Source organism: Eubalaena glacialis, chromosome 1 (assembly GCF_028564815.1).
Source record: "Eubalaena glacialis isolate mEubGla1 chromosome 1, mEubGla1.1.hap2.+ XY, whole genome shotgun sequence".
Classification (NCBI taxonomy): Eukaryota; Metazoa; Chordata; class Mammalia; order Artiodactyla; family Balaenidae; genus Eubalaena; species Eubalaena glacialis.
This window is the reverse complement of record NC_083716.1, coordinates 213,275,491-213,301,876: the sequence shown is the minus strand read 5'-3', so window position 1 is coordinate 213,301,876 and position 26,386 is coordinate 213,275,491. Positions and strand designations below refer to the sequence as shown.

Below are 26,386 nucleotides of genomic sequence, written 5' to 3'. Positions count from 1 at the left end.
CGTGCACCGCACAGAAGAGTAGCCCCCGCTCGCCACAACAAGAAAAAGCCTACACGCAGCAACGGAGACCCAATGCAGCCAAAAATAATAAATAAATAAATTTATATATACAAAAAAAAGAAATTAGAGGGAAATATATAAGCTGTTTTCTAGTTCTGCAAATGAATGACTCTTCTGAAATTCCTATGAAACAATCATACATTGTTTAAATGGACCTGTGAGAAAGACTATAGATGGAAAGGAAAGAAATTTTTTGAGAAATATTAAAATCCTTAAAGGGGGAAAAAAAGAGGACTACTTCTATTGTCTCACATTTACCACTCAGAAACTTTCATTGTTGTAATTTAATTATGTCAGTAACATTTTAAGCATTCAGATTCTAACTCATTATTAAGGCAATTTTTATAATGCCATAGAATTAGAGATTTTGATTAAAGCTAAGAGACTTTTAATATAGCTGCTTTAATATAACACCTTATTGGATGAAATCTTATCAATTTAATTTACATGTTTTCCAAATCCATGTAATTTTTTAGCTTTCCATTTTCTCATTTTGTCTAAATCATGTTTATTTCCACACCTGTTCTTTATTCAAAAATTCACATAGTTTTCTGAATTGTTTTAAGTTCACTTAGTTGTACTCAATATGGGTTATATTTCTCCATCAGAGTGTCTGAGCCACTGGTGCTCTTGCCTCGGAACTATCTGCCCTTACATTAAATATTGTGCCATACAAAGATAAACTCTTCATTTAAGCAAGCTATTTTTCCTCATTTGAAAATAACTTATTCACCTAAGCAAAAAAAAAAAAAATTGAGCTCTATTTTTTTTCTTATAAAACTACCTTGTTAGAATGAGACAAATTGCAGCCCACTGTCCACTTATTTTATCCTCACCAGAGCCAACGATACATAGGGTCTCCACCTTCATGAGACTGGAATGACAAAAGCTTTGGAGCATTTCCCTCATTTTAGCCCACTTCTACTTATTTGAAGCAAGATTTAGGTCGCCTGGGGAAGCCTCTGTAGTTTCTGTAGATGATTAAGTGATTTGGAGAAATAAATTCATTCCATAACATTTATTCTACCCTAAACAGACCTTTCTCTTTTAAAGAGCTATCACATTAACATAGCACTAAAAAGAAGCCTAACTCTATTTAAGTCTGGTCCTAGTAATATTACGTATCCAAGAGGATAAAATTATATTAAAGTTCATCTTCTTTGGTTTGGGTAAGAGAATATATTCTTCCCCCACTGATTTATTTGCAAGGGGCAGAAAGAAGTCATACTTTATTTGAACTTTTTTTGCTTCCTTCTCAGAAGCCGTGAAAAAAAAAAGGAAGTACTCACATGTCTCAAATAAGGCTTCTTAGACATAAATTGTTGAGGCATTTGGATGGACATGAGCTATATAGGGACTTTGCTTTCATATGGAAAAAACAGGCTCCTGTCCCTTCCACTCCACACATGAAGGCACACTTAGTATGACGCATGTGGCCAAAGCTGCAGGCAGGGGAGGAGGAGCAAAAGGGGACCATGCTGGGTTCACCTTTCTCCTGGTCTAAGTGGGCCTCAGCACTCTGCGCTGGGACACTGGGGAGCACACTAGAGGTAGTCCACTGTGAACTGAACAAAGGATGCTCATAGTACTCCTCATCGGAATTGGAAGGGTCATCATCAGGCACAGACACCGAGATGGAGGGGGCTACGAGTCTACGCCTCTCCCCACTGGTGGCAGGTTCGTGGCTGGGGAACCTGTGTAGAGGACCCACTTGATCCTCAGCCCCTTCATCTACAAACAGACACACAGGAAGAAACTGCAGGGAGAACTGGACAAGACAGACACAAGATCAGACAGACGAGACAGACACCTGCACGAGGACATGGGGCCATGGAAGCAGCAGAGCAGGATTGGAGAATGAGCAAGACCAAGCTGATGGAGGATGGGAGACAGTGAAGTCTCATGCTTCAGTAGCCACTGCATTTCAACTATCCCTTCAGTAATCTTGCCATTGATCTAAATGAATCAAATGCTCTGACACCCACACTGCATAATAGAAATTATCTTTACATTCCCCTCAAACAAGTTAAAACAACAACAGGACACTGGAATATAAACAAAGCACTCTCAAACAAATACATTTGTTAGAAGAAATTCTTTCAAGTACATAAATTTTTCTCATGCTTTTATCAATATATTTATAAGTTAAAAAAGAGGAAAGCTGTTAGGATCTGATGCCTGCACAATTGTGGGGGAAATCAGTCCTGTTGAAGTACAACCTTAATTATCTAGTATGCTCACATGGTTAGCATTTTGGTTGATTTAATTTTTAGTTAATGACTTCAACCAGAAAGTAATTTTTAATTTCAATCCTGTTAAGAAAAATCTACAATGCATTATCTTTCTTTCCTGTCTTGCTTAGGGGAGCACAGTTGGCACAGTTTTTTTTTGGATGCAAACTCCTAGGCATCTTTTTGAACCCTGGTTCTCATTTGCATGACTGTGAAAATATTAGAAAGTTTTAGAAAGTACCTAGCAATATACAGTTGTTTTCCTGTGTTCTGCTTCTCTTCTGAAAGCTTAATAGAGATTACAGTTAGCTGAGAATTTCTATTGAGTTGGCTTCATATTCATCAGTATTTTATTCTTTGCAGTTTCACTTGCACTACTGGCTTCTGACTGTTTTTATATCTCAAACACCTCATTGCATATTTCTCATTGAAATGCTAAAGGAACTGCTCTCATTTCTCTCCTTTCCTGTGTCTTGGCTTAGAAATCTGCATTATTTAAATATACTTCCTTAGTTACACGAGTGTAGATCAATCAGTTTGCTTAGCATTTGGATTCTTGCATATTTCAATGAGCCTTAAGGATGATGACAAAGAACAATATTTGGCTGCTGATGTAGTGCAGACACTACACCTCAGGCCTACATGGCAGGTTACTAAATTTGCTAATCACTGTTTATTTACTTATATAGATAAATAATTTTAAAATTTTGTACTATCTATATAATTTTTATTTCTATCAAAATTTAAGTTGACAAAATTACAGCAATAATTTGAAAATGCACTGTATTTTTAGGGCAATAACTTATTTTCAGCAAACTGAGTGCTGACAACTGGAAATGAACGTGAAATCATAAGGATGCTAAAACAACATTTTGAAAGGAGAATACTTTTAATCTTTTGAGCACATTATTCACTGATTGTTCCATGGAAGCTGTTTCTGGATGGGTGCTCAGAACTTTCTCAGCCAGGATGCTTATTATAACATGGGATAGAAGAAACCTAAAATTACATTTGATATTCTTAGTTCAACTCAGAATGATTTCTCAGCTGAGCAGACAACTGGCTGAGATGTGGCCTACAATGCTGGCTGAATCCTGAGTCCTGGGCTTGTCACAAGTCCCAGCCATTCATATTTCCTCTAGTGACTCCTGAGGCTGTAGACTCCCTATGGACACAAGTTCCTCCTAAAACTTCTAATACTTTCAACAGATTGCATGGACAATCAATTGGTGAAAATGACATATTTGCCTCTCTGCTTTTCAACATGTTCTGGGAAATAGAGCAGACTACAGTTCAAAACTAAAGAATTTAAAGCTGAGAGCTGATAGTTTAAAGGCAATACACCGTGGATGTTTTAACCTTTTGAAGATTTTGGCTTCCTCTTTCTTGTTGCTTGTTGCTCTTTTTTGCAAGTGCCAAAATGTGAAAACACCCCAGAGTCTTGCTTCTGATCTATAATATTTCAAAGAAACAGTACTTGCTATTCTGAAAACTTTGACTAATCAGAGAACAACAAAAACAACAAAAACTTTAAGTGCTTCAGTGGAAAAGTGGCTTCTCTGTAGTATTTGTCTGGCCCTTAGCCAGGCAATGCCAAAAAGAATGTCTGGCAAAGCCCAGTCCCGTCTGGGTACTGTGAGCTGTATGCACTCCAAGTCTCTGTTTAGGACCTATGAGCCTGCAGTCCATCTACATTACAAGTCCCAGAGATGTGCCAGGCAAGTGACACTTAGAGGATCATGGCTGGCTGGCTAAGTTCAGACAGTGTACCAGTGCATGGGCTTCCAATGATAATGTTAGAAGACAAGAGATCCTCATTTGCTACAGAACTGTGTATGGCAGGTGGTCTCAGTTCATACCCAAATAGAGGTGGGACACATAATAAAAAATTATAAATGAGTGAATTATAAATACATAATAATTATAAATAAATACGTTATAAATGAATGAATTATTTACATGGGAGTAGTTTGGATAAAAAGGAAATCAGTCCAGTGGCTTGTAACCAATAAACTCTCATTAGAAGATCACTTCACTTTCATTGTCCCAAAGTAAAAGCCTAGATAACATACAACTTTAGGGTTGCAGTGAGGCTGTGTTTGTAGGGAGTTAGATTTGGATTTAAATTCTGGATAAGCCACTTACTAGCCATGACATCCTGGACAAGAGCGGAAGTGAGTATCATCTGTGTGGGTTGCTTGGAGGATTAAATGGGAAGGTATTTGAGAAAGCACCAAGTATCATGCTCAATTCCATATACATTAGCATCTCTGTCTTCAGTATATCAGACAAGTTGTCATGTACCTTTGCTCTTTACTTTCATTTGATACATCAAAGCTAGACTTGAGAGATTTATGAAAAATGAATTCATAACAGTTTTGTTCTTTAAGGCCAGGATTGAATGTCTCCTTTTACTATAAGTACACTTGCTTATGGAGTCTCTGCTTCTGCCACAAAATAGTCTGTTTCATTTAATAATGTGATATTTTAAAGGACAGGGTAGCCTTATGAACCTTGGAGTTTTACATACATTTCTTTGCATAATGATAATCTTTAAAAATGAAGTTTACCTGGTTTCAGTGGAAGAATACATTTTCCCTAATTGGCTTTCATACAAACCTTTTTTTTTTTTTTTTTTTTAAAGCATTTGAAAATTTATATTGGGTAAAGTTTGCCACACAAAATTCAGTCTTGGTATGTCAGTCCCCTTTGGTACAAATGAGTAGTCACTTTTATGAGAGACTGAGTCTCTTGGGGTATCAGGGACTCAGTGATTTTGCCTGTCGTGGTATCACAGCCTCTGCCCCATGCCCTGGGGCAGCTGGCTCCACTTATATTGTTTCCTACCATCTCTAAGCCCTTTCCATTCTACAAGCTTTTGATGAGGACTCCTCAGTTGGCCCACTGTGTCTGCTGCCCCAGAATGCTATGCAGGGAAACTGCTTCAGATCAGCAGTTATAATGTGGCCAAATCATTGACACAGGAAATCATCACCCTAGGATGTGGAGCAAACCTAAGAGGGCAGAAGGTTTCCTGGTTCTGTTTTCAGATGTTTCCACTGTTCGTGCACGGGCTTCCAAATTCTAACAGTTCGGTCCAAATGACAACTATTATGGTTAGGCCAAAAAGAAAAAGGAGATTAATTTGAAAATATCATAAATAGTACAGTATTGGTTCACTGTACCTGGGTTTCCTTTCTAAGCGTGCTACTTATTTAATTTTTTCATTAAAATCCCTTTGTTTCCCAGAATAAGCACAAATTCTGGGAATTATGAATATTAAATCAGTTCTAATAAATGGATATTCATAAATGACAGTAATTAACATCTTCAATTATTTTTAGTGAGAGCTTTCATGCTTCCCCTTTGGGAAAGAACAGCTTTTAAAATGTTTGATAATAAAAAGTAAGTATATCCTCAAAATCATTGAATTACTCAATTTAAGAACTCTTTTACGTTTGTACAACAGGATTGAATTGTGACATTCACTGTGCCTTTAGATTAAAGTTGCTTTGAGAGTGTTTTGAGGAGGGTAAAAAATCTCCTAGATGAAAAAATCCACGTGCTTTCTTTCCACCCAGTGTACTATGAGCAGTATATCAATGGAATTTTGGCTTGGTCTTTACAAACCGACTGGTTTGAATAATTGAAAAGCTGAATCCTGTCTTGCGGTTTTTCACTAATTTTTTCTGATAAAACAAAACAAATAAGTTGTTATACGTACTCTAAGAGCGGTTTAAAATAAAAGAGAGGGACTAGTTTGATTGCCTAGATCACATATCTTTCATATATTTAAGGTGAGAATATCTGATCTTTTATATGAATGAGGTAGAGTTTGTAAAATACATACTTTTTTTCTATATAACTCAAAAATATGGTTATCCTTTTAAAAGCAAATCATTAGGCCTTCGTATAGGTTAATGCTTTCGTTTGAAAAAATAATAATAATTCAATAAAAATACAGGTTTGGTTTGAAAAATGTTAAAAATAAAATATCTTCCAATTACTTTCAGTAGGAAGTAAGTTGACATTTTCCCTAAATATACTGAAACGGCTCGAAGAAAACAATCCCGAAATGTGAAGGAACAGTTACTTGGGAAAGTGACACCTAAGTTACCAAAATGTGAAAGTGATTCTATATTTTATTTATATTTTCATTATATCCACTGTACCACCCTCCAGAAACAGACTGGGTGAACCTCAGATGGATGGGAGGACCCTGCTGCCCTTTCGGCTCCAACTCCCATAAAAGAGTAAGAAGAATAAATTACGTGACCTCTAGCTGACTTTGGAGTCAACATCATACCCTTCTCTGGGCTAAGAGGATTCTCTGACACTTGCAAGGTTTTAAGTATGGGTTCAGAAACATTTTCAGTGACCTGAAGGAAGCACAGCTGTCACGGAAGGCTTTCTACTGCATCCAGAGTAAAATCCAGGTCCCTGAACCAAGTCGGCTGCTGCTTACTCCCAAGCTCCTTCAATCCTCTACCGTTTCTCACACGTTAGTCATGGGACTCCTTCAGTTCCTAGAGCACTTCATGCGCTTGCCCACCTGAGAGCCCTTGCACATCCTGGTCCCTCTGCCCAAAATGCCCCTTTCCTCCTTCTTTGCTTGGCCAACACCTCCTCAGGCTTCTGAGATCAGCTCCCAAGTTGTCTTCTCCCCATCCAATAAACTAAGATAACTCTTCTATCTTAAAGCTCCCTGTTCTTTTCCTTCCTAGTGCTAAGCTTATTTATTGGATATCTGTTCTCCACCAGACTGCATGCTTCTTATAAGCAGGGATCACGTCTGTTTTGTTCACTACTGTATACCTAGAATTTGAAGAGTGCAAGGAACCTTGGGCTTCATAGGTATGTGCCGAATGAACAGAAGAACATAAGGCCAAGAAGGATCTTTCAAATCTATGAATTAAAAGATCAAGTCACATTTTCAGGGAGTTAACTAATAATCAGTGGCTATAATGACACTGATTATATGCACTGCTTATAGTCCTCAAATTTTCTTTTATTCCTTAGACTAATTTAGTTTAACATTATATCAGGCAGCAAAATTAGAAAAAGAGGCCTCAATTTAAGAAAAAAAGACCTTGCTAAAAAAAGGTTTAAGTTTATAAATCTGTGACAAAAATAAATTATGTTTATTGATAGTTTATAGTTCAGTAATTTAGAATAATCTCCATTTAGGAATTCAAAGAGTATTTTAAACAAACCTAATTACAGATTATAAAAAGACAGTGAGTCTTTTGTGACATTATTCCATTTTTAGCACAACAAAATGAGCTCTAAAAGGGACAACAAAAGGAAAAATAAGTGAAGAAATAAAGGAATAAAATGGAGAAGTATCAACATTCTGATTTTAGTATACAAAAACTAAATTATATTGAAACAAGTGAGCTTTCAATATATTTTAAAAGCTTTCTTCTGCCTTCTCCTGTAACTCTCAAACAATAGACAAAAGTTACCTGATCTAAGTCAGAGAACCAATAATAGTTTGCTTTTAAATAGTGCCTTTCATCTCAGATTCTAAATGAATATTCCTCAAAGGCTGCTTCATCACTGAGAACTGAAAAGCTGACATGGCATTCCATGTTGAGTAAATGCATTAAAAGATTCATGGACAATAAAAGGTCTCAGCAGGAAAGAAGCCATGATCTCAGTTTCCAGTTCACTACTCTCAATATCAGATTCATTCAGTGACTTCTTCATTTATTCATTAATATTTATTGAGAGTTTGCTACAGCCCATGCCCTGGGGAAGCCCTTGGCAATACAATAGCGAGCACAACAGAGACAGTTCCTGCCAACCCTGCCATAAAAATGTGTTGATTTCATCAATAAATGTATTTTGGTTCAGTCACTTATAAAATTAAATTGTATCTTCTCTGTCAAAACATTCTACATGAAGTAAACTGGTTCTCTGTAGTTATTCCAATTAGCAATTTAAACACAAAGTTATCTTTTCCTTTAGCGAGCAGATTTTTCCTTTTTTATTTTACCCTATTCATCTACTTTTGATTTTGTATAGAGAAATGATTATACATTTAATTAAAGTCTTTGTTTCTTCTTGACTATTTGAAACAGACAGCTCCCAAACTGGGTCACACACTAACCCATACAGAAGTCCAGCGCTTATGGGTTGAGGTTTATTTACCCTTATTAGAAGACAAACCTCAAAGAGTCCAGCAAGCCTTACCTTCCTCCACTGTGACAGTCTGTTCTGAGGCTGGTGATGGGGGTGGAGAAGGAGGCAGATTAGCTGTCTCTTCAGCTGCTGAAGAGCAAACAAACGAAAAAATGAGATACAACAATTAATCCTATTACGCCAGTAGATGTGTAGGCAGTTCTGCTATCTGTAAAAAGGACTCTTTATTAAATTCAGGGAAAGACTCAGTAGCAAGCTGCATTTGACTTATTTTTAGCCTTATTACCTGGTTCACATATTTTTGAAAACCTAAAAAAAAGAAGAGCATTTAATATTAAAAAAAAAAAATCATTTTGTCCTCTCCATAAAAATGGATTAGAGATGGCTGCTAAAATTCTATCATTAATCCCATTAATTTGTGTCTGCTTGTTCAATTAATAAAATATTTCATTCTGGTCCTAATTTACTATATTCAAACCTACCCAGGCAAGCATTTTAGTTTGGATTTGGCTTGACTGATTACAAAAACGTTAGAGCTCTCTATTGTTTATTTTGATCTGGAAACTAATCACAGTTATTTTAGGAGATGTATTTTTTAAACAACATTTTGTCCACTGATGATAATGTTGAAACCCATCCTCTGTATGTATTCTTAGAAAAGAAAAATGAAGCTGTCACAGCTTGAGGCAACCTTAGATAGAAACATGTACTAATGGGAGCTGAGAAATATTCTAGCCTTGGCACTACACATGAAGAAGGACCAAAGACAGAAAGGTTCTAAAAGATGGAATTCATTCACATTTAACTCCAAATTTTCCTCTTCAAGACCCTTACCTTCTTTATGACCATTCATACGAAGGTAAGGGATTTTAAAAGGAAATATTTATCAGTCAAGGCCAGTGGTAAAATTTATTTTAAATAAGCCCTGAGGGCTTCTAAGGCATATTTTAAAGTTTCAATTTAAAAAAAAAAATTATTTTATTTATTTATTTTTGTCTGCATTGGGTCTTCATTGCTGCGCGCAGGCTTTCTCTAGTTGAGGCAAGCAGGGGCTTCTCTTCGTTGCGGTGCGCGGGCTTCTCATTGCCGTGGCTTCTCTTGTTGTGGAGCATGGGCTCTAGGCACGCAGGCTTAGTAGTTGTGGCACGCGGGCTCAGTAGTTGTGGCTCGCGGGCTCTAGAGCACAGGCTCAGTAGTTGTGGCGCACCAGCTTAGTTGCTCCGCGGCATGTGGGATCTTCCCAGACCAGGGCTGGAACCCGTGTCCCCTGCATTGGCAGGTGGATTCTTAACCACTGCGCCACCAGGGAAGCCCTCAATCTTTTTTATAAAAGGGAGATTTTTCTTTTAAAAAAGAATGAAATTTTGTCATTTGTAGCACCATGGGTGGACTTGGAGGGCATTATGCTAAGTGAAAGAAGTCAGAGAAAGACAAATAGTGTATATCACTTACATGTGGGATCTAAAAAATATAGCAAACTAGTGAATGTAACAAAAAAGAAGCGACTCACAGATACAGAGAACAAACTGGTGGTTACCAGTGAGGAGGGGGAAGGGGCAACATAGGGGTGACGGTGTGGGAGCTATAAACTACTGGGTGTAAGATAGGCTCAAGGATGTATTGTACAGTTCGGGGAATATAGTCCATATTTTGTAATAACTGTAAATGGAAAGTAACCTTTAAATTGTATAAAAAATTAAAAATTAAAAAAAATTTTATAAGGGGGGTTTTGTTTTATTTGAAAGAATACAAGTAAACCACAGAAAGAAGGTTAATGTTTTAGATAAGTTTTTCCCTCTCTGTTTTAGAAGAAAATAATCCTTGATAATCAAAGAACATTTTATTGATTATAATGAGATTATTTTAAATTATTATTCTGGGAGAGGAGAAATTTTTATTGTTTAATTTTTAATAGACAGTGGAGTGCTAACCAGAAAATCAAATATTAAGGATACATTAGATTGAAAGACAGAAAAATAGATATGTACTATTTTTAGGCTTTAAAAACCATACCTTTCAATGGGTTAGTTATATGCACCTGTGAAATAAACATATATGTTGAACGTAAGAGAATTTCCTTTTTTATGCATCTCTGCATGTACATACATCTACATTTAGCATCTATCTATCTATCTATCTATCTATCCATCTATCTATCTGTCTATCCAGAGTAGGGACAGGGAGCCTTTGGCTGAGAGTGTTTTCCTTGGTGAGCACCATTATATTACCTGTTTGGCCCTGCAGGGCATTTGACTTGTGATGGAGTGAGAGGGCAAATGTTATCTCATTTTCCTTAAATGAACCAAGTGAAGACCAGTACCATACATGAAATACAATGTCACTGATGATTCTAACAATCTCTGGCTATAGGTTTTGTGTAGCCTGTTCAGGGAGACCAAAAAGAGACTGTAGTATAGACAATAATTAACAAAAACTCATAAAGGGAAAAAATCATCTCTAATTAAAGCATTAGAACATTTTCCTTATGAGTAGGGGCCATGACATCAAAATGCACTGGCTTTATTTTTATAATAACTATCTCCAGTGGTCTGGAAAAGGAAAATTAAGGGCAATTTAGGGGCGAAGTCTAATTATAAGTTGACTGTCCTAAAGACTACTGAAATACCACAATGCGTCTGTTGAGAAAGGTGAAAATAGATCCCAGTGCATCCCAACAGAGATGTTTGATGAATGCCACAGTTAGGGATGAAGTATGAGATATGGCCTATCTTTGAACGCAATGACTTGATCCTGTGCTCAGGGTGCAGCAGACACCGCCCCTGACCTGAGGCTCTTTCTCATTTACCTAAAGGCAGAGCTGCAGGCTGATCTTTATGCTGAGCTTCTTTCTCTTGTTCACCTTTCAGAACTGCTACAGCTTCCGCCGTGACTACTTGAACTATCCTTGCAGACACCTCCTCTGTAATAAATAGTAACAAAAGAAAATAAAATGATGAGCCATCCAAAACAGGTAGCAATGAGGAAAAATAATCAAACAATGTAGTCAATTAGGATTTTATTTTCACTGTCTTTCTCCCAAAGAAGTACAACAGAATTTATTAAATTGCAGATAAATACACACACACACACACACACACACACACACATAAACCAAAAAAAAAAAAAAAAAGTGAGAAAGAGAGAAAGTAAAAGGAGTTGCATTCTGGGAGCTAAGCAAAATGAACACAGAACTAAAGAAAAATAATTAACCTGTATGGCAGCTTAAATTTTAAAAACTGTTTATATAAACAGAAACAATGTAATATTTTATACCTAGTAAAACAAATTCTAAGAGGAGGATTCATTTTAGATTTAACTTAAAATACTGTTTTATAGTTTTCTTAGTTTTATAGAAAAGTATATTAAAATAATCTTCTATGCTAATTTGCAGAAATACCATGATTTAAAATCGAAAGATGCTTCAAAATGTGAATTTGTGATTAAACAGCACTATCTGGGATTAGTTTGAACACGAGAGATTAAGAAAAATCTGGGAAGATAAAATCTAAGTGAAATACATGGAAATGATATATCAGATGGTCTCTTTCTAAAGAGCTACTACTTTTCTAGATAGTGGATGGTTTAAAGATCTTTAAGGCCATATGATATATATTCAACCTAGTCAGTGCAATAGTTTCATTAAAAAAAAGCCAGGGTGGGAGGGAGGTTCATCATTAAAATGATCAGTCTGTGAGATGCCTGATAACTAGTTTTTGGCCTGAAATGGCATCCGCTGAACCATTAACAATGCTAACTTCATATAACCTAGTCAGAAAAAATTCAGGAAATGATGTTCCATATATCATCAACTAAAAAGGAAAGAAGCCTTTTGAGATTAAAAATATTTTCTAAATTAGAAATAAATTCTACAGAATTTAACTTTTCATCATCTTTATATAAAAACATCTACCATACTAGGAAATAAACCCACGTATAGCCTGAATAGAAACAAGTTGTCCTGGATAAGGGGATGGCTAGGGATTTGTTCTCATAATTTTAATCAAGATTTTAGAATAAATATTTCATTGAAATTATGGTTCCTGATTGGAATTTACACATTCACAAGCAGGTTGGGGGAGATCTGCCTGTTTTTACCTGGCTGGTTCATTTAGACACAGCCTCCTCTAGAAAGGCTTCGTCACCCCACCCAGGATGGCAGAGACCATAGTGCTTGAGAAGCAGGCTTTTGGGAAAGCAATCCACTTGGACAACATTTATCTGAATTTTAAAAGCTGGATTACCTGATTGAATACATTTGCCTCTATATGTTTAACTTCCTGCTTTTTTAAATAGCCACTTGACACTGTACCCTATGTATATAGTCTTAAGGGATGCACTGTAAACACCCTTATCTACAGCCAGTAGCAGTAATAGCAGGAGAAGCAGTATTTTAAAAATATTATAGTGCTCACTACGTGCCAAACACTTTGCTAAGGTGGTTGCTCTCATCATTCTAATGCATTATTTACTATTATTACTCCCATCTTTCAGATGAGGAAGCAGAGGACAATAGGATTAGATCATATAATCAGACATTCTTATAAATATCATAGTTAGAATACCAATTTTCAAGTAATTAGTATATTATAAAATGCCTTAAATACTAAAACTAAACTAAGTGTGATTTAATTTTTTTTTTAATTATTTATTTTGTTTATTTTTATTTTTGGCTGTGTTGAGTCTTCGCTGCTGAGCATGGGCTTTCTCTAGTTGCGGCGAGCAGGGGCTACTCTTCGTTGCGGTGTGCGGGCTTCTCATTGCGGTGGCTTCTCTTGTTGCAGAGCACGGGCTCTAGGTGCGCGGGCTTCAGCAGTTGCGGCTCGCGAGCTCAGTAGTTGTGGCTCGCGGGCTCTAGAGCGCAGGCTCAGTAGTTGTGGCACACGGGCTTAGTTGCTACGCAGCATGTGGGATCTTCCTGGACCGGGGCACAAACCCGTGTCCCCTGCATTGGCAGGCAGATTCTTAACCACTGCGCCACCAGGAAAGCCCTGATTTAATATTTTTTTATGTTTGAAGTATAATTTTAAGAAGCTGGAGTCCTAATTTAAATTTCAAGTATCCAAAGAGCAAGTATGGATAGGCTACTTAAAATTATTTCTGAAAAAGCTTTAATTTCTAAGCAAGGTTCCAGCAAATTCATTTCATACATTTATATACCAAGTATTTTTCATAAAGCAATTTTTTAGACAATACACTTTGCACTCAATTTAGTTTCAACAAGGAAGGATCTTTTTTCTTTACTATTGCAAAAATGTACAGAATAATTACAATATCAAATAGTAATGATACAATTCATCCTTATAAGGATGTTTTAAACTATACAATTTAATTCATAGCATCACACAATTTTAGAGCTAAAAGAGCTCTGAGAGAAGATTTTGTCTAAATCCTCTCATTTTGCAGATGAGGAAACAAAGGCTGGGTATACTGATGAGATTTGCTCAAGTTCAGACAGCTGATGGAGGCAAACAGACTAGAACCCAGGTTTCCTACTATGATGTTTTTTCTCTTAAATAGAAGAAGGACTAATGGAAAAACAACCAGAAAATTCTCTAGCAGTCGTGTGAATGGCTAATGGAAATATATGAACTTTAAAGGTATGAACCAAGGAAACATACTCTCAGACCTGCTTGTCTATTCATCTATCTAATGTACACTATTACCATTCCTGATTATATTTTGAGACTATGTAACAAGTGATTGACCATGATTGAGTAATTATCTATCTATCTATCTGTGAGTAATTATCTATTTATCTATCTAATCATCTACCTATCTATCTACCTATATATCTTGTAGACCATGTTAGATACTGTAATAGATAATTTAACTCAAGAAGATGAATATTTTATTTCTGAGACAGTACTATTTTATTAGAATTTTTGTTCTATTTTAGTGTTTGAGCAGAAATTTTCATAGTTGTTCCAGGTAAATAAATGACAATAACAATCATCAAAGCACTGTAAGGAATACTAACTGCTACGCTATTTGGTGGGGAGGGCAGAAGAGGAGGAAGTGCTGCGTGTTTTCATGAAGCCAGGCTGTTGGGGAGGGTTTCTCTGAAAAATCCCTGAAAAGCTAGTCTCCCAAAGCGACATTTTCAATGGGAAAGAACACTGCAAAAAGGGTTACAGAAAGTTAAATCCACTTTGAGACACCTCTTTGTTGTTTATACTGCTTAATAATATTGCAAAAAGAATTATTTTATGTTTTGCGAATTGTCACTTGCATATATTAATTTTCAATGCAATTCAGACCTTTAAAAATCAAGAGCGATTTTTAGCACTTCTAGCATCCAGGTGTTTTATGGAAAACTGGATATAATGGAGAGGTGGAGCAAGAATTGCAGAAAATGGGACATATATAGAACCCATGCGTCTTCTGGATCATTCCTGCATCTCCGTGTTGGCACGTATGAAAATTTAGTATCTCTCTATGGCATTTAGTAAATACATCTTGCATGGAATTGTGTCAGTACACAAGCCTTATCTCCACTACTATGTAAAGTTTCCCAAGTCAAGGACTTTCTCTCTGTCATTGCTGCAATTCTCGAAGCTTCTCTCATTGAACTTTACCCAGATTGGATGCTTAACACAAGTTTTTGAAAGGATGAAAAATTAACATGAAAGGCTTGTTTATGATGCTTACACAAATTCAGAAATAATCTGTGCTTGTTACTATATTTACTAACTTAACCCCCCCAATTTATATCATTTATTGTATTCTTGTTTAAGTTTTTGATGCATTTTAGAATACTACTTCTTAAATGGGGGTTCCAAATTCTTCTGTACCTGCTGAAGAATTTTCCAGGATCTGAGAGTAGCTAACATAAATTAAGTTTGTTTAAATTGGGAAAATAATCCAATAAAAATAAGTATCTACTAGTTTATGTGAACAAATTACAACTGAGCTATACTACATTATTCCAGTCTTTTTGTTTGAGATTGTATTTAGAATAATTTTGACACCGTGGAGAATTAGTTTATATGTTGTTGGCTAATGAGAACAGAGGTGAACTTAATAAAGAATGCATTCACATGAGGTGTAGGCCAAATGACATCATTAGGCACTGTACAGACTTTCAAAATATTCTAAACAGAGATAAGTAAAGGGAAAATTGAATCATTACTTATTTCCAGTCAGTATAGACATGTCCAACCTAAATAAAATGCACTGTATCAGCTGGTACCACATATCTTGTGAGTGATAATTTAGTCTTAGCAAAACAATATTATTTATTTAGATGGGAAGAGGCAGGACATTTGAATTTTACTGGTTTTGTTGTTTCAGAGGACATTAATTTATAAATGTGTTTCAGCTTCATAGTTGAATAAGCTGATTTTATATTTGTATGTATTTAATCAAAACTAGTAAGAAAATAATTTAGCCCATTCTTGGGATAACTGATCATTTTTTTTTCTTTAAAAGAATTTAACAGATTATAAGAAATGTTACTTTAGAATAATCAAACGGGCTGTATGGGAGTCAAGTTCATGACATGTTATCTTCCGTTTGGGGGAAAAATAATACTGTTAAAACTTTAAAAATAGAAAAATAAGTATTTTCTAATATTAATTTCATAGTGTATTTAGGAAAACATAAGTACAGGATTGCTCTGGGGGTTTCAATTGGTCCAGTCAATTCAAAAATCTTCCTCTAAGAAAGGGCTGTCATCAGTGCAGAGATGGTAGCTTCCCCCACGGAGGATGGCCTTTTCACAATGGAGGCCTAATCAGCAGATCTCCTGAGTGAGGCTCACCCTTATAGCCTGGCTCCTGGAACAGGAGCAAATTCACTCAGGGTTCAGGTAAAGTTCAGGGAAGATTAATGGTAAACGTGTCAAACATATACAAAAGATAAAGGAAGGCAGTCACAGAATCAGACCTATAAAAATGATAACATAAGAGTTACAATGTATGTGTGTGATTATATATGTATATATATATATAATTATATGTACTTAATTTTATAATTATGTATATAATTTCTTTATTCATTCTACAAGTATTTATTAAACGCCTCCATCCATCCATCCACCCATCTATCGTATCTTTCTATCTAGGGGATTACTGTCTTTTATTTTTATTTATTTATTTATTTATTATAAATTTATTTTATTTATTTATTTATTTTTGTCTGTGTTGGGTCTTCGTTGCTGTGCGCCGGCTTTCTCTAGTTGCGGCGAGCGGGGGCTACTCTTTGTTGCGGTGCGCGAGCTTCTCATTGCGGTGGCTTCTCTTGTTGCGGAGCACGGGCTCTAGGTGCGCAGGCCTCAGCATTTGTGGCTCACAGGCTCTAGAGCACAGGCTCAGTAGTTGTGGTGCACGGGCTTAGTTGCTCCGCGGCATGTGGGATCTTCCCAGACCAGGGCTCGAACCCATGTCCACTGCATTGGCAGGCGGATTCTTAACCACTGCACCACCAGGGAAGCCCTACTGTCTTTTATAGTGTGCATTAGACAAAGTCACATGGACTTTAATTCAGAGAAATGTGGGTATAAACTCCAGCATTGCTACTTTCTAGTTACTTCATCCTAGGAATTTTACTCAAACTCATTGAGTTTCAACTCTTCAATCAAAAAATGGAAATGATAATAGTACCCATCTCACAGGTTTTTGTGAGGAACTCAATTACAAAAATATATAACAGGCCTGGCACATCAAGGAACTCAAATAAAAAGAAGATCTCCCACTAGTTCTTTACCAAGATGTTTTTATTTTCTCTCAGCCATATATTGTTCTGAGTCTTCTACCTTTATATTTCTACTTTAAAGAAAGAGCAACAGTGATATGCCCTAAGGGTCCAGCCCAACTAGGCTATCATTATGATGAATATCAGATAATATGGTTAGTCTGCAATCATCTATGTTGATGGCTAAGGGCAGTTTTTTTTTTTTTCTAGACAAAGCTAGAGGGATGTTTTTATTTATCCTCTGGCTTTATATTCACTTCTTTGGCTGTGTAGGTTCTGGTCTACCATCTGCTTTAGATTCCAGCCAGTAAGTCCCAATTTAGGACTGTCTTCTAGACAGTGTTCCTAAAGGCATGATAACCCCTATCTACTGCTGAGGACAATTAGCAACATGAAACATTCTTTTTGTAATTAAGACATTAGACATTTTAATTTTTCATTGCTCACTTGTTCTACCTCCTTATTGCCTTTCCTACTTTCTAGTCTAATTCTTTGTTGTTATTTTTTCTTCTAAACATTATACGTATAAAATTTTGAATAGGACATAGCTGTTCAGAAGATTAAAGATGAATACAGATTATGCATAAATTGAAAAAGTACTATTCAATATACTTCATTGAAAGTTAGCATTGATCTTCACAGCTGAAAACATGACACATCTTACTGTAATCTGAAATTTTGAAAGGCTCAGTTATGTTGCTTTTGAACGTCTAAAATTTTCTGGAAGTGGACATTTTTAGTCTGTTAGAAATTGTCTTAGTTAAGGAGCTTGTATAATATGTGTTTTATTCTCTCTTTTGTTAATGTCAAGGATTTCGAATTTCAGTGAAAACCTTACAACCAGTATTTGAGTATTAACTTGGTGTTATTTTATTAGCAGTGTCATTATGGTAATGATACAGTTTTTATAAATAATACAAAAATGGCTCATGATGTGGCTGTAAAGTCCCGTCATGCCTAAGCAAATGAATAACTTGGAATTGATCTGATAAATGATCTCCCTGTAAATCAGCTGGAATAAAAACATTAAAAGCCTCATTTTTTTAAAACAAATTCATCCTGTAACCTCTAAATAATGTTATTGATTATCGGCTGATATAAAACAAGGGATTTAAAGACACAGCCCAGGGAATAGAGCAACAGGTGATATCATATCATCACTATATAGATAAACAGCTACAGGTAAAAAGTGAAGTCTGTCTTGTAAATGTATTTTGGATAACAGATATGGGGTCAGTATTCACAAGAGGATCAAAGCAGTCCTCAGTAGACTGAATTGAATTCTGGAAAGAAGAATGTTTTTTCTTGTTATTGGATAAATATATTGGTGGAAACATATACCACCAATAGGAGTAAATAGGTATAAGAAACTAATTGAGGGACTTCCCTGTTGACTCAGTGGTTAAGAATCCCCTGCATCGGGTTCGAGCCCTGGTCCGGGAAGATCCCACATGCTGCGGAGCAACTAAGCCCGTGCGCCACAATTACTGAGCCTGCGCTCTAGAGTCCGTGAGCCACAACTACTGAGCCTGCGCGCCTAGAGCCTGTGCTCCGCAACAACAGAAGCCACCGCAATGAGAAGCCTGCACACCGCAACGAAGAGTAGCCCCTGCTCGCTGCTACTAGAGAAAGTCCGCGCGCAGCAACGAAGACCCAATGCAGCCAAAAATAAATAAATAAATTTATAAAAAAAAAAAAAGAAGAAACTAATTGAGACATGCTTTCATCCACACAACCCTACTTGATAATACCTCAAAGACATGATGCTAAGATACTTACATTATCATAAATAATGAATAAGCATCATACTGCAATACAAGGTTATTAAACAAGTTGCTACACTAGGCACTTTTATTTCCTGTCAATATTATTTAATCCACACAGTAACACATTTTCCAGGTTGGAAAACTGGCAAAATAATGGATAAAGGCAATTTACTATCTCATTTGAATATCACTTTGATTTACGTCAGTGCAGTACAAATATTTTATATCATAGTAGATTCTGGTGTCAGAAAATCTGGAATAAAATTCTCTCTTTATCTCTTACTATCTGCAAGTAAGTGACAATCTCTCTAACCTTCAGTTTCCCCATCTGTGAAGGAGAATAGAAGTGATATTCATCTTTTGGTATGTTGTGACAATTAAATGAAATTTATATATCAAGTGCTTATTTAAATTACATATTACTGTTTTAATCACTTTTACAGTCTTGTTATCACCAAGTCTACTATCATCATTTGATTGCAAAATGTAGGTAAATACCTGAGAGTTTTTGTTATACATTAGGACAATTCTCTCATTTTTCCCAGTGAGTACCTTCTTGCCTGAATTTTAGGTCACTGTCTAACAGACTCTATCAGGCTCCTGCCACTTATTATTTAAACTAAAATGATAAAGTAAATTTTACTCTACCCTTGTACCATACTATTCAGTATTTACAGTTGGGTTGCAGCCCTCTGTTTTCTTCCATGATGCTGATTCATGCTACACCACTGCTATGCTCTGCTGGTCACATTATTTTATCACGTCAAATTTTGTTGCCGGTCTCTGAACCAGTTTTTAACACCTATTTTTAATTTAGTTATTTTGTTATATTAATCTATCAATATTGTTTCATTGATTTATAACAAAAACAATGGAGTTGAAACTTTCTCAGTGGTCCTGACAATTCCAACTTTGTCCTGAGCAACACAGGACATTGTTGGTATGCACAGAAGTCTGATTTTGAATGTGTACCTTTTGGGTTTTCATCAGAACCAGCTGTGATTACTTGAACATGTAAAGCCTCATCAATTAGACAGTGAACAAAAAATCCAAGCAAGTTGGCATATGCCTGAGAACATATTTTTGTTGATTTCTTTCAGGTTGTTTAAGAGAAAAGTATGAGACATCGACAATAAATTCAACCACATGGAATATAAAAGCCAGTAAGTGTTTCTGCTTTTAAGAATAATGAGCATAATAGCGCTGTGTTAAAAGAAATGACAAGTAAGCCTACCGTACACTTGCGAAAGAAGGAAAACAAAACAATTTTAGAATGCTCCTGTCAAGAAAAGGTTATTCTCAGTAGGGTACAGAATGGTTGCCTAGGAAACCGATGCTAATTGCTGCTGCAGATGGAAACTAGTCAACAAGGAAAGCACTGTGTTCCGAAGTGCTCTGCCAAACAAATACCTTAGATAAATTCATAAAAACAGGGAAAGAAGGAAAGTTCCTTGCTTCTACTCCTTGCTTAATTTGGAGAGTAAATATTCTCTCTGAAGCTATTTCCTGTAATCAACTGGTGATGAAGGAAATTAAAAGAGCAGATTGGATTTTTTTTGTTGTTGTTGTTTTGTTTGTTTCTCTGGCACCTTAGCACTTATTAAAGAGGCCAGTGTTGTCATACCCCTCGCTAGTCAGACTCCCATTGATTTCAAAGGGTCACCCTGGCCAACACTACAGCTGTAGATCTCTGCATACCAGCTTTTTCAAAGATTTCTTCCTAAGATTTACTGACTAAAACCAGGATAAATTTAATCTATGGGGGGAAATGCTTTTGCAGTAAAGTTAGTCTATGGAGATAAATGCATTTAAGATACACAATCATGATTGCATAATGTTCCTTCTGATGGGTACTTAAATTTAAGAGAATTTATATCGCATCCACTATAGATGATGGAACTATGCTTAGTCATTACGGGGGCTACAAACATGAGTAAGACATGGTGTTCCTACATTTAAATTGTGCTTGAAAGCAGGGCAATCTCATTGAAGGGCATGGTTTTGTTTTTTAAGATTTTTCTAGTAATGGCCACAGATTTTAGCTGATCTTACCATAGTCACTCATATGGTCCTCTTCTGAAATGCATTTGGGCTAGGATTAGGAGGACGGTGTATGATCATAGGAGAATTTTCCCTCTTTCACTCTCTCTTTTTCCTTATTTCAACCTGTGTGCTTAAATCCATAATCTTGTTTAGACTGACAATTTAATTTACTCAAATGAAATTTTTAGAACTTGGATAGAATCGGCCTAACATTTAAATTTAGTCAAAGGGAAAGGCTTAGTAAATTAAGATGGTTATCAGTGAAAGGATACTGCAGGTTAAGGATATTATAGTATGGAATCAAAAGTAATTAGAAAAGCAAAGCATGGATCAAAAATAGTACCTACTGGGGGCTTCCCTGGTGGCGCAGTGGTTAGGAATCCGCCTGCCAATGCAGGGGACACGGGTTCGTGCCCCGGTCCGGGAAGATCCCACATGCCGCGGAGCGGCTAGGCCCGTGAGCCACAACTACTGAGCCTGCGCGTCTGGAGCCCGTGCTCTGCAACGGGAGAGGCCGCGACAGTGAGAGGCCCGCGCACCGCGATGAAGAGTGGCCCCCGCTCGCTGCAACTGGAGAAAGCCCTCGCACAGAAACGAAGACCCAACACAGCCAAAAATAAATAAATAAATTTATTAAAAAAAAAAAAAAATGGGTGTAGGTTTCCTTAAAAAAAAAAAAAATAGTACCTACTGGAAAATTTTACTTGTAATTTTAAGGGTACGGCAGAAGAAATATAGTAAGCAAATATGGTCTAGCTTTATACTTACATATTCTAGTTAAAGATTTTTGCTGTTGTTGGTATTGGGGGATCCCAATATAGTAATGTGTGTATATTTATATTGTTGTTTGTACTTCATATATTAAACATTTACTAATTAAATCAGCTTGTAATATTTTATTGATCTTAATTAATTTGAGAAAGAAATGTCTTGGGGAATATGCCCCTCTGAAAATTTCAAATAGCTTAATATTAATAAATTGAATACAATAATTAAGGCACTGAGGGAATTGATAAAATGCGTTTAGAGCTTTGAAGCGCTCAGTTTTGCATTTTGTCAAAACCATTACAAATGTACTACTTCTTGTAGATTTTTTGTTTGTTTGTTTTACTTCTTGTAGACTTTGAGAATTTGGATTATCTTCTGCATTGTCTTGAACACATCACACTATTGAAGGAATGTAGCATGAGACATTATTAATAACATTAATGAAAAGGTGAAATATCAATAAAACTGAGAGCTTGAAAAAATTCATCCTTAGAGTAACCGTGGGATAAACAATACAAAATGTACTGCGCGAGCAGAACAGCACTTGCACACGTGCGTGCTTATGTGTGTGTGAATTTTGCGTATATGTGTGTGTGTGAATTTACGTATGTGCCATCATTCATGCACATAAGGGTCTCTCCATGTCTTCAAAGCTTCATCTGTGTTTGGGTACCTCAAAGGACTTGGGCACCAGGCGCAAGTCTAAGATTTCAAATGGGGAAATCATTGCTTCTACAGTTGCAAAACCTAGGAATGTCTGAGGCAGAGGATACAATGGAAAAATGGAAAAACATTCTAGATTCCAAAAAAAGTCACTGGAGTGAACTTTTAAAGTATAAGTGCTCCATACACCAGGAAGAGTCTTTACTAGTTACCTCTATTAATTTAAATATTTCATCTAGGGAAAAACTGTTACAATAAAATGGTAAAAATCACTGGCTTAGCTACCTTTTGTTTGCTCCTTCTAACTCATCCCCAGCATAATAACTTAAGTAAATCTTTGGAGGCCTTGTGACCTAGAGGCATACGGAATTCAGGAACTATGTGATGAGAAAATCACTTTGTTCACAATACATCATAGGGTGCATTCAATCAGCAAACAGATAAACCAACATGACTTCTGTGTAATTACAGTTTACTTAAGCCTCTAGTCCTAACATCGTTCTGAGAATGAACGTGCAAATAGCAACATAACAGCATCTACCTTATGTGCTTTCTTCTTAGCCAGTCTCTCGTGAACTGTAAATATTTTAAATAAGTGATTCTCCATCTTCTACAACTGCCTATTTTATTTTTGCCATTGGAGCTATATAAAATATTGTCCACAAATATTCTCTTTATATCAGTCCTAAAAGGACTTGGCAGACTTTAAGTCACTAAGTGCACATGGTAATTCTTTATAATTTTCAAATTATAACTGAATATATATAACCTGAGAACAATGTTTCAATTATACTGTGGGTAAAGGGACAATGGAATTAATTACACTGTGAAATTCTGAAAACTAAAATGCTATGGTGAAAAAGAAAACAAAAAAAATGAGAAGAAAGATAATTTTGAGTCATCCTTCTTTTATCCTTTACTAATGTTTGTTAAATTAAGCTCAGTCACAACCTGAGAGAAGGAGGACCGCTTCTCTGGAAAAATTCCAAACAAGCAAAACTGTTGATAGTTAAAGACTTTTTTCCACGGTCTCTGAGTAGCAAAATCAAAAGACTTTGCAAGTGAGAAAATAATTTTTTAAAGTAAGAAAATAAGTGTTAGGTCCAATGTTATATTTGTACTATTATGATAGTATTTAAAAAGCAAAGACTTTAATATAATTTTAAAATTTCTTTATGTCAAAAATTATTCTAGAATAAAATTTTCTTTTGTGTTCTGGATTAATACATCCCATGGAAAATACTATTAAATGAATTTCTCTCCAATCATGGGATACAAAAGTTCAATATGTTAAGACAAACGAGAATAATAATAGTAATTTCAAAGTTATCTTCAGAAATTTTAAAATAACATACAAATCCTACTTTAGAAAATGTCCCTTAGGGATCTGTTGAAATAAAATTTTACATTGATGATTCTGCTTCAATGCTGTTTACTTATTTCAGTCTATACCTCTTCTCAGTGTAGTGGGTCTCATTATTACCAATCACACCTCTAGAAATACTTGCCAATTGTGGGTGCCAAGGGTGATATATCACATTTAAAACTGTCAAAATATTCATTCTTTATTTGAAGACACAGACGCTTTATATCAGAAAGCAAATGATATCTAGGAAGCATAAAATTGTAACTCATTATGGCAATAGCTCTGGTTGTTCTACTGTAGGAATGCAGCAGAAAGAGAAAGGTAGATCAATTTTGATGGAGTGGCAGTGTTGAGAAAAATGCAAGAATGTAATGATAGCTAGGTAGGTAGCCTAACATGGGGCAAGGCAACTGTGCTTTGCAAATGGCATTGAGAGTGGGATCCTGGGCATATGTGGTATCTGCAGGTGACTGCTGACAACCTGAAGAAAATGAAGAAATAGGATTCAGGAAGCAAATGGAAAGGTGTTCAAGGCAAGTTCTATTTCCTTCATAATTTAGCTTCGGATTGGCAGATGCTACTGTAATCATACGCTATGCAAAGTCAAAAAACACAGAGCTTCATTTGGCATAAAAAACACAGTCCTAGGGAAGAGTTATAAGGGGCTTCCTGATGATCTGAAAATTCAAGTTTCCTAAAGAAGTCCTGAATTTTTCTTAGTAAAATATGGCAATGAAAATTCAATTTACTGTGAAAATATCTATTATTTTCTTCCGGACATATAAAAAAAATTTCTAAATCAGGACTTGTATTTTTTCAAAATGAAATTACAATTTCAATATTTCATATACAATAGCCCTGATTATGGAGAGGCTGACCAAGTTTTGGTTCTAAGAATATGACCAAAAATAGCTTGGTTTCTCTGATTCATTTTCATTCCCCTGCTACATTATCAGTCACTCCTTCCCAACTTTTACAGAGGTCCTCCACCCTTCAAAAATGTTTTATTTGAGCTTGTATTTGGGTCTGATTTCCTAAAGAGAAGTTTGTTATATAAGTAAGAACTCTTATGAAACCAGGGAACTTTGTGGTTTCTGCTCTTTTTTTTCTTGGATAATTCTGAAATGCAACATGAAATGCAGAAGCAGGGTTGACTTGGTCTGACAGTAACAAGGTGATCAAAAGCTATGGGAAGAGAAGTGCAGTTTTAATGCAATCATTATATTAATTGAAGCATTATAGTTAAAATTTTATAGAAAAAAATAAAAGAAACACCTTGACATTTTAATCAAATAGATATTAAAAATAATTTCTAACATTTTCCACAGACCTAACGAAGAAAGGCATGTTGTATTTATAGTTTTTTTCACACCCATTTGTATCAGAGAACATAAGGGAGAGTTGAAACACCATTATTTGAGCATAGGCGGCTCAAGCATTTCTAGTTAGAATTGAAGAAATGCTCATTATTTTAAAATTTACTTTAAAAAAGTTAAACATAATTTGGGAGGTTTTTATTCCTTTACTTAAAAAAAATAAATCAACCTTCTCTGGTGATTCCAGTCCTAAGATGCTAAATTATCAGCTAGGGTAGCTTCAATTCACTCATAAACAGTGAAATCCAACTAGAAAGGAAACACGTGTCACCAAAACAGCCAAGTCCTTGAGCAGTGTTTTCAATACAGCATTCAGATCATATGTGCAAGTTCACTGTGGTCCAAAAGCATTTCAAGTACTAAATTTTTCTTAGGTCGGAGAGCAGATATTTTCACGAGGTCAGAAATCACGGTTATCCTGATTGAATGAACTTCCTCTCCTAAAATGTGGCTTTTGAAAGTGGCATCTGTATTTGCTTCAAACCCATTTGTCTGTTTCTTTTTTTCCTATGATCAAGACGTAAGAATTGGGTGAGAACTGGCCTGGAGGAACTATCTTACATGCTGTGTGACTTAGGCCAAATTAGTGCAATTTTTTTTGAGAAAAGGCAATTCTGGTAAAGCTCTCAGGGGAGTAGGTTTATTCCAATCTTTTCAGTGCATTAGTCACAAACCTTGGTTTTTCAAGCTGATGAGAAAAACATCCAATAGATAATTTTTAAAGAAAGAGAAAAATATAATTTGGTTTTAAGATAAAGAATAGTAACATGCAAAATGCAACAAGGAGAAAAAGTATCCAATGAATTGATTCATTTCAAAAATTGCTTATAAAAGTAATAGTAGTTGTTTTTCTTGTCATTTTATTATCTTCCTCCTTGGAGAAAAAGAAAGTCCTTTAAATACTGAAAAAATTAATGATTAGAATTAGAAAATGTAAATGGGAGCATCTTTCATTTTAATATGTCAAAAAGAAAAGAAAATTATCGATTATGAACAGCTTTTATCATTTTTTAAAATAACGAAACTAGAGAAGTATATCTAATTGAAACATTTTCCCTAAAGTTAGTGAATAAATATCCCTGTTATTCAATAGGGAAATGCTGTTTATTAGCTAAGAACTTATCATTTTCAAATAATTTTATAGACTCACAGATGAAGTAGAGTAAAAAAGAACACTGGTGATATTTTATTCAGGTTAACCTTCAAAAGCAGGATACGTAACATCTCTCCAAGACGATACTAGTATATTCCTTTACAGAAGTATAATTAAGTCTATGA

At 35.7% G+C, this 26,386-nt stretch overlaps 1 protein-coding gene across 6 annotated transcripts in view; it reads right to left on the bottom strand.

Annotated features, from left to right (window-relative positions):
• MAP2 (microtubule associated protein 2) overlaps positions 1 to 26,386 on the bottom strand; it is a 277,893-nt gene that overhangs the window by 37,956 nt on the left and 213,551 nt on the right. For 4 of the 6 annotated variants that reach the window (XM_061186957.1, XM_061186965.1, XM_061186974.1 and 1 more), the window contains exons 5-6: positions 11,242 to 11,355; positions 8,487 to 8,564 (exon numbers count right to left, since the gene is read on the bottom strand). In XM_061186957.1, coding sequence (XP_061042940.1) covers positions 8,487 to 8,564; positions 11,242 to 11,355 — 192 coding nt within the window. The remainder of the gene's footprint in view (positions 1 to 8,486; positions 8,565 to 11,241; positions 11,356 to 26,386) is intronic. The other 2 variants (XM_061186990.1, XM_061186996.1) reach the window with 1 other exon arrangement.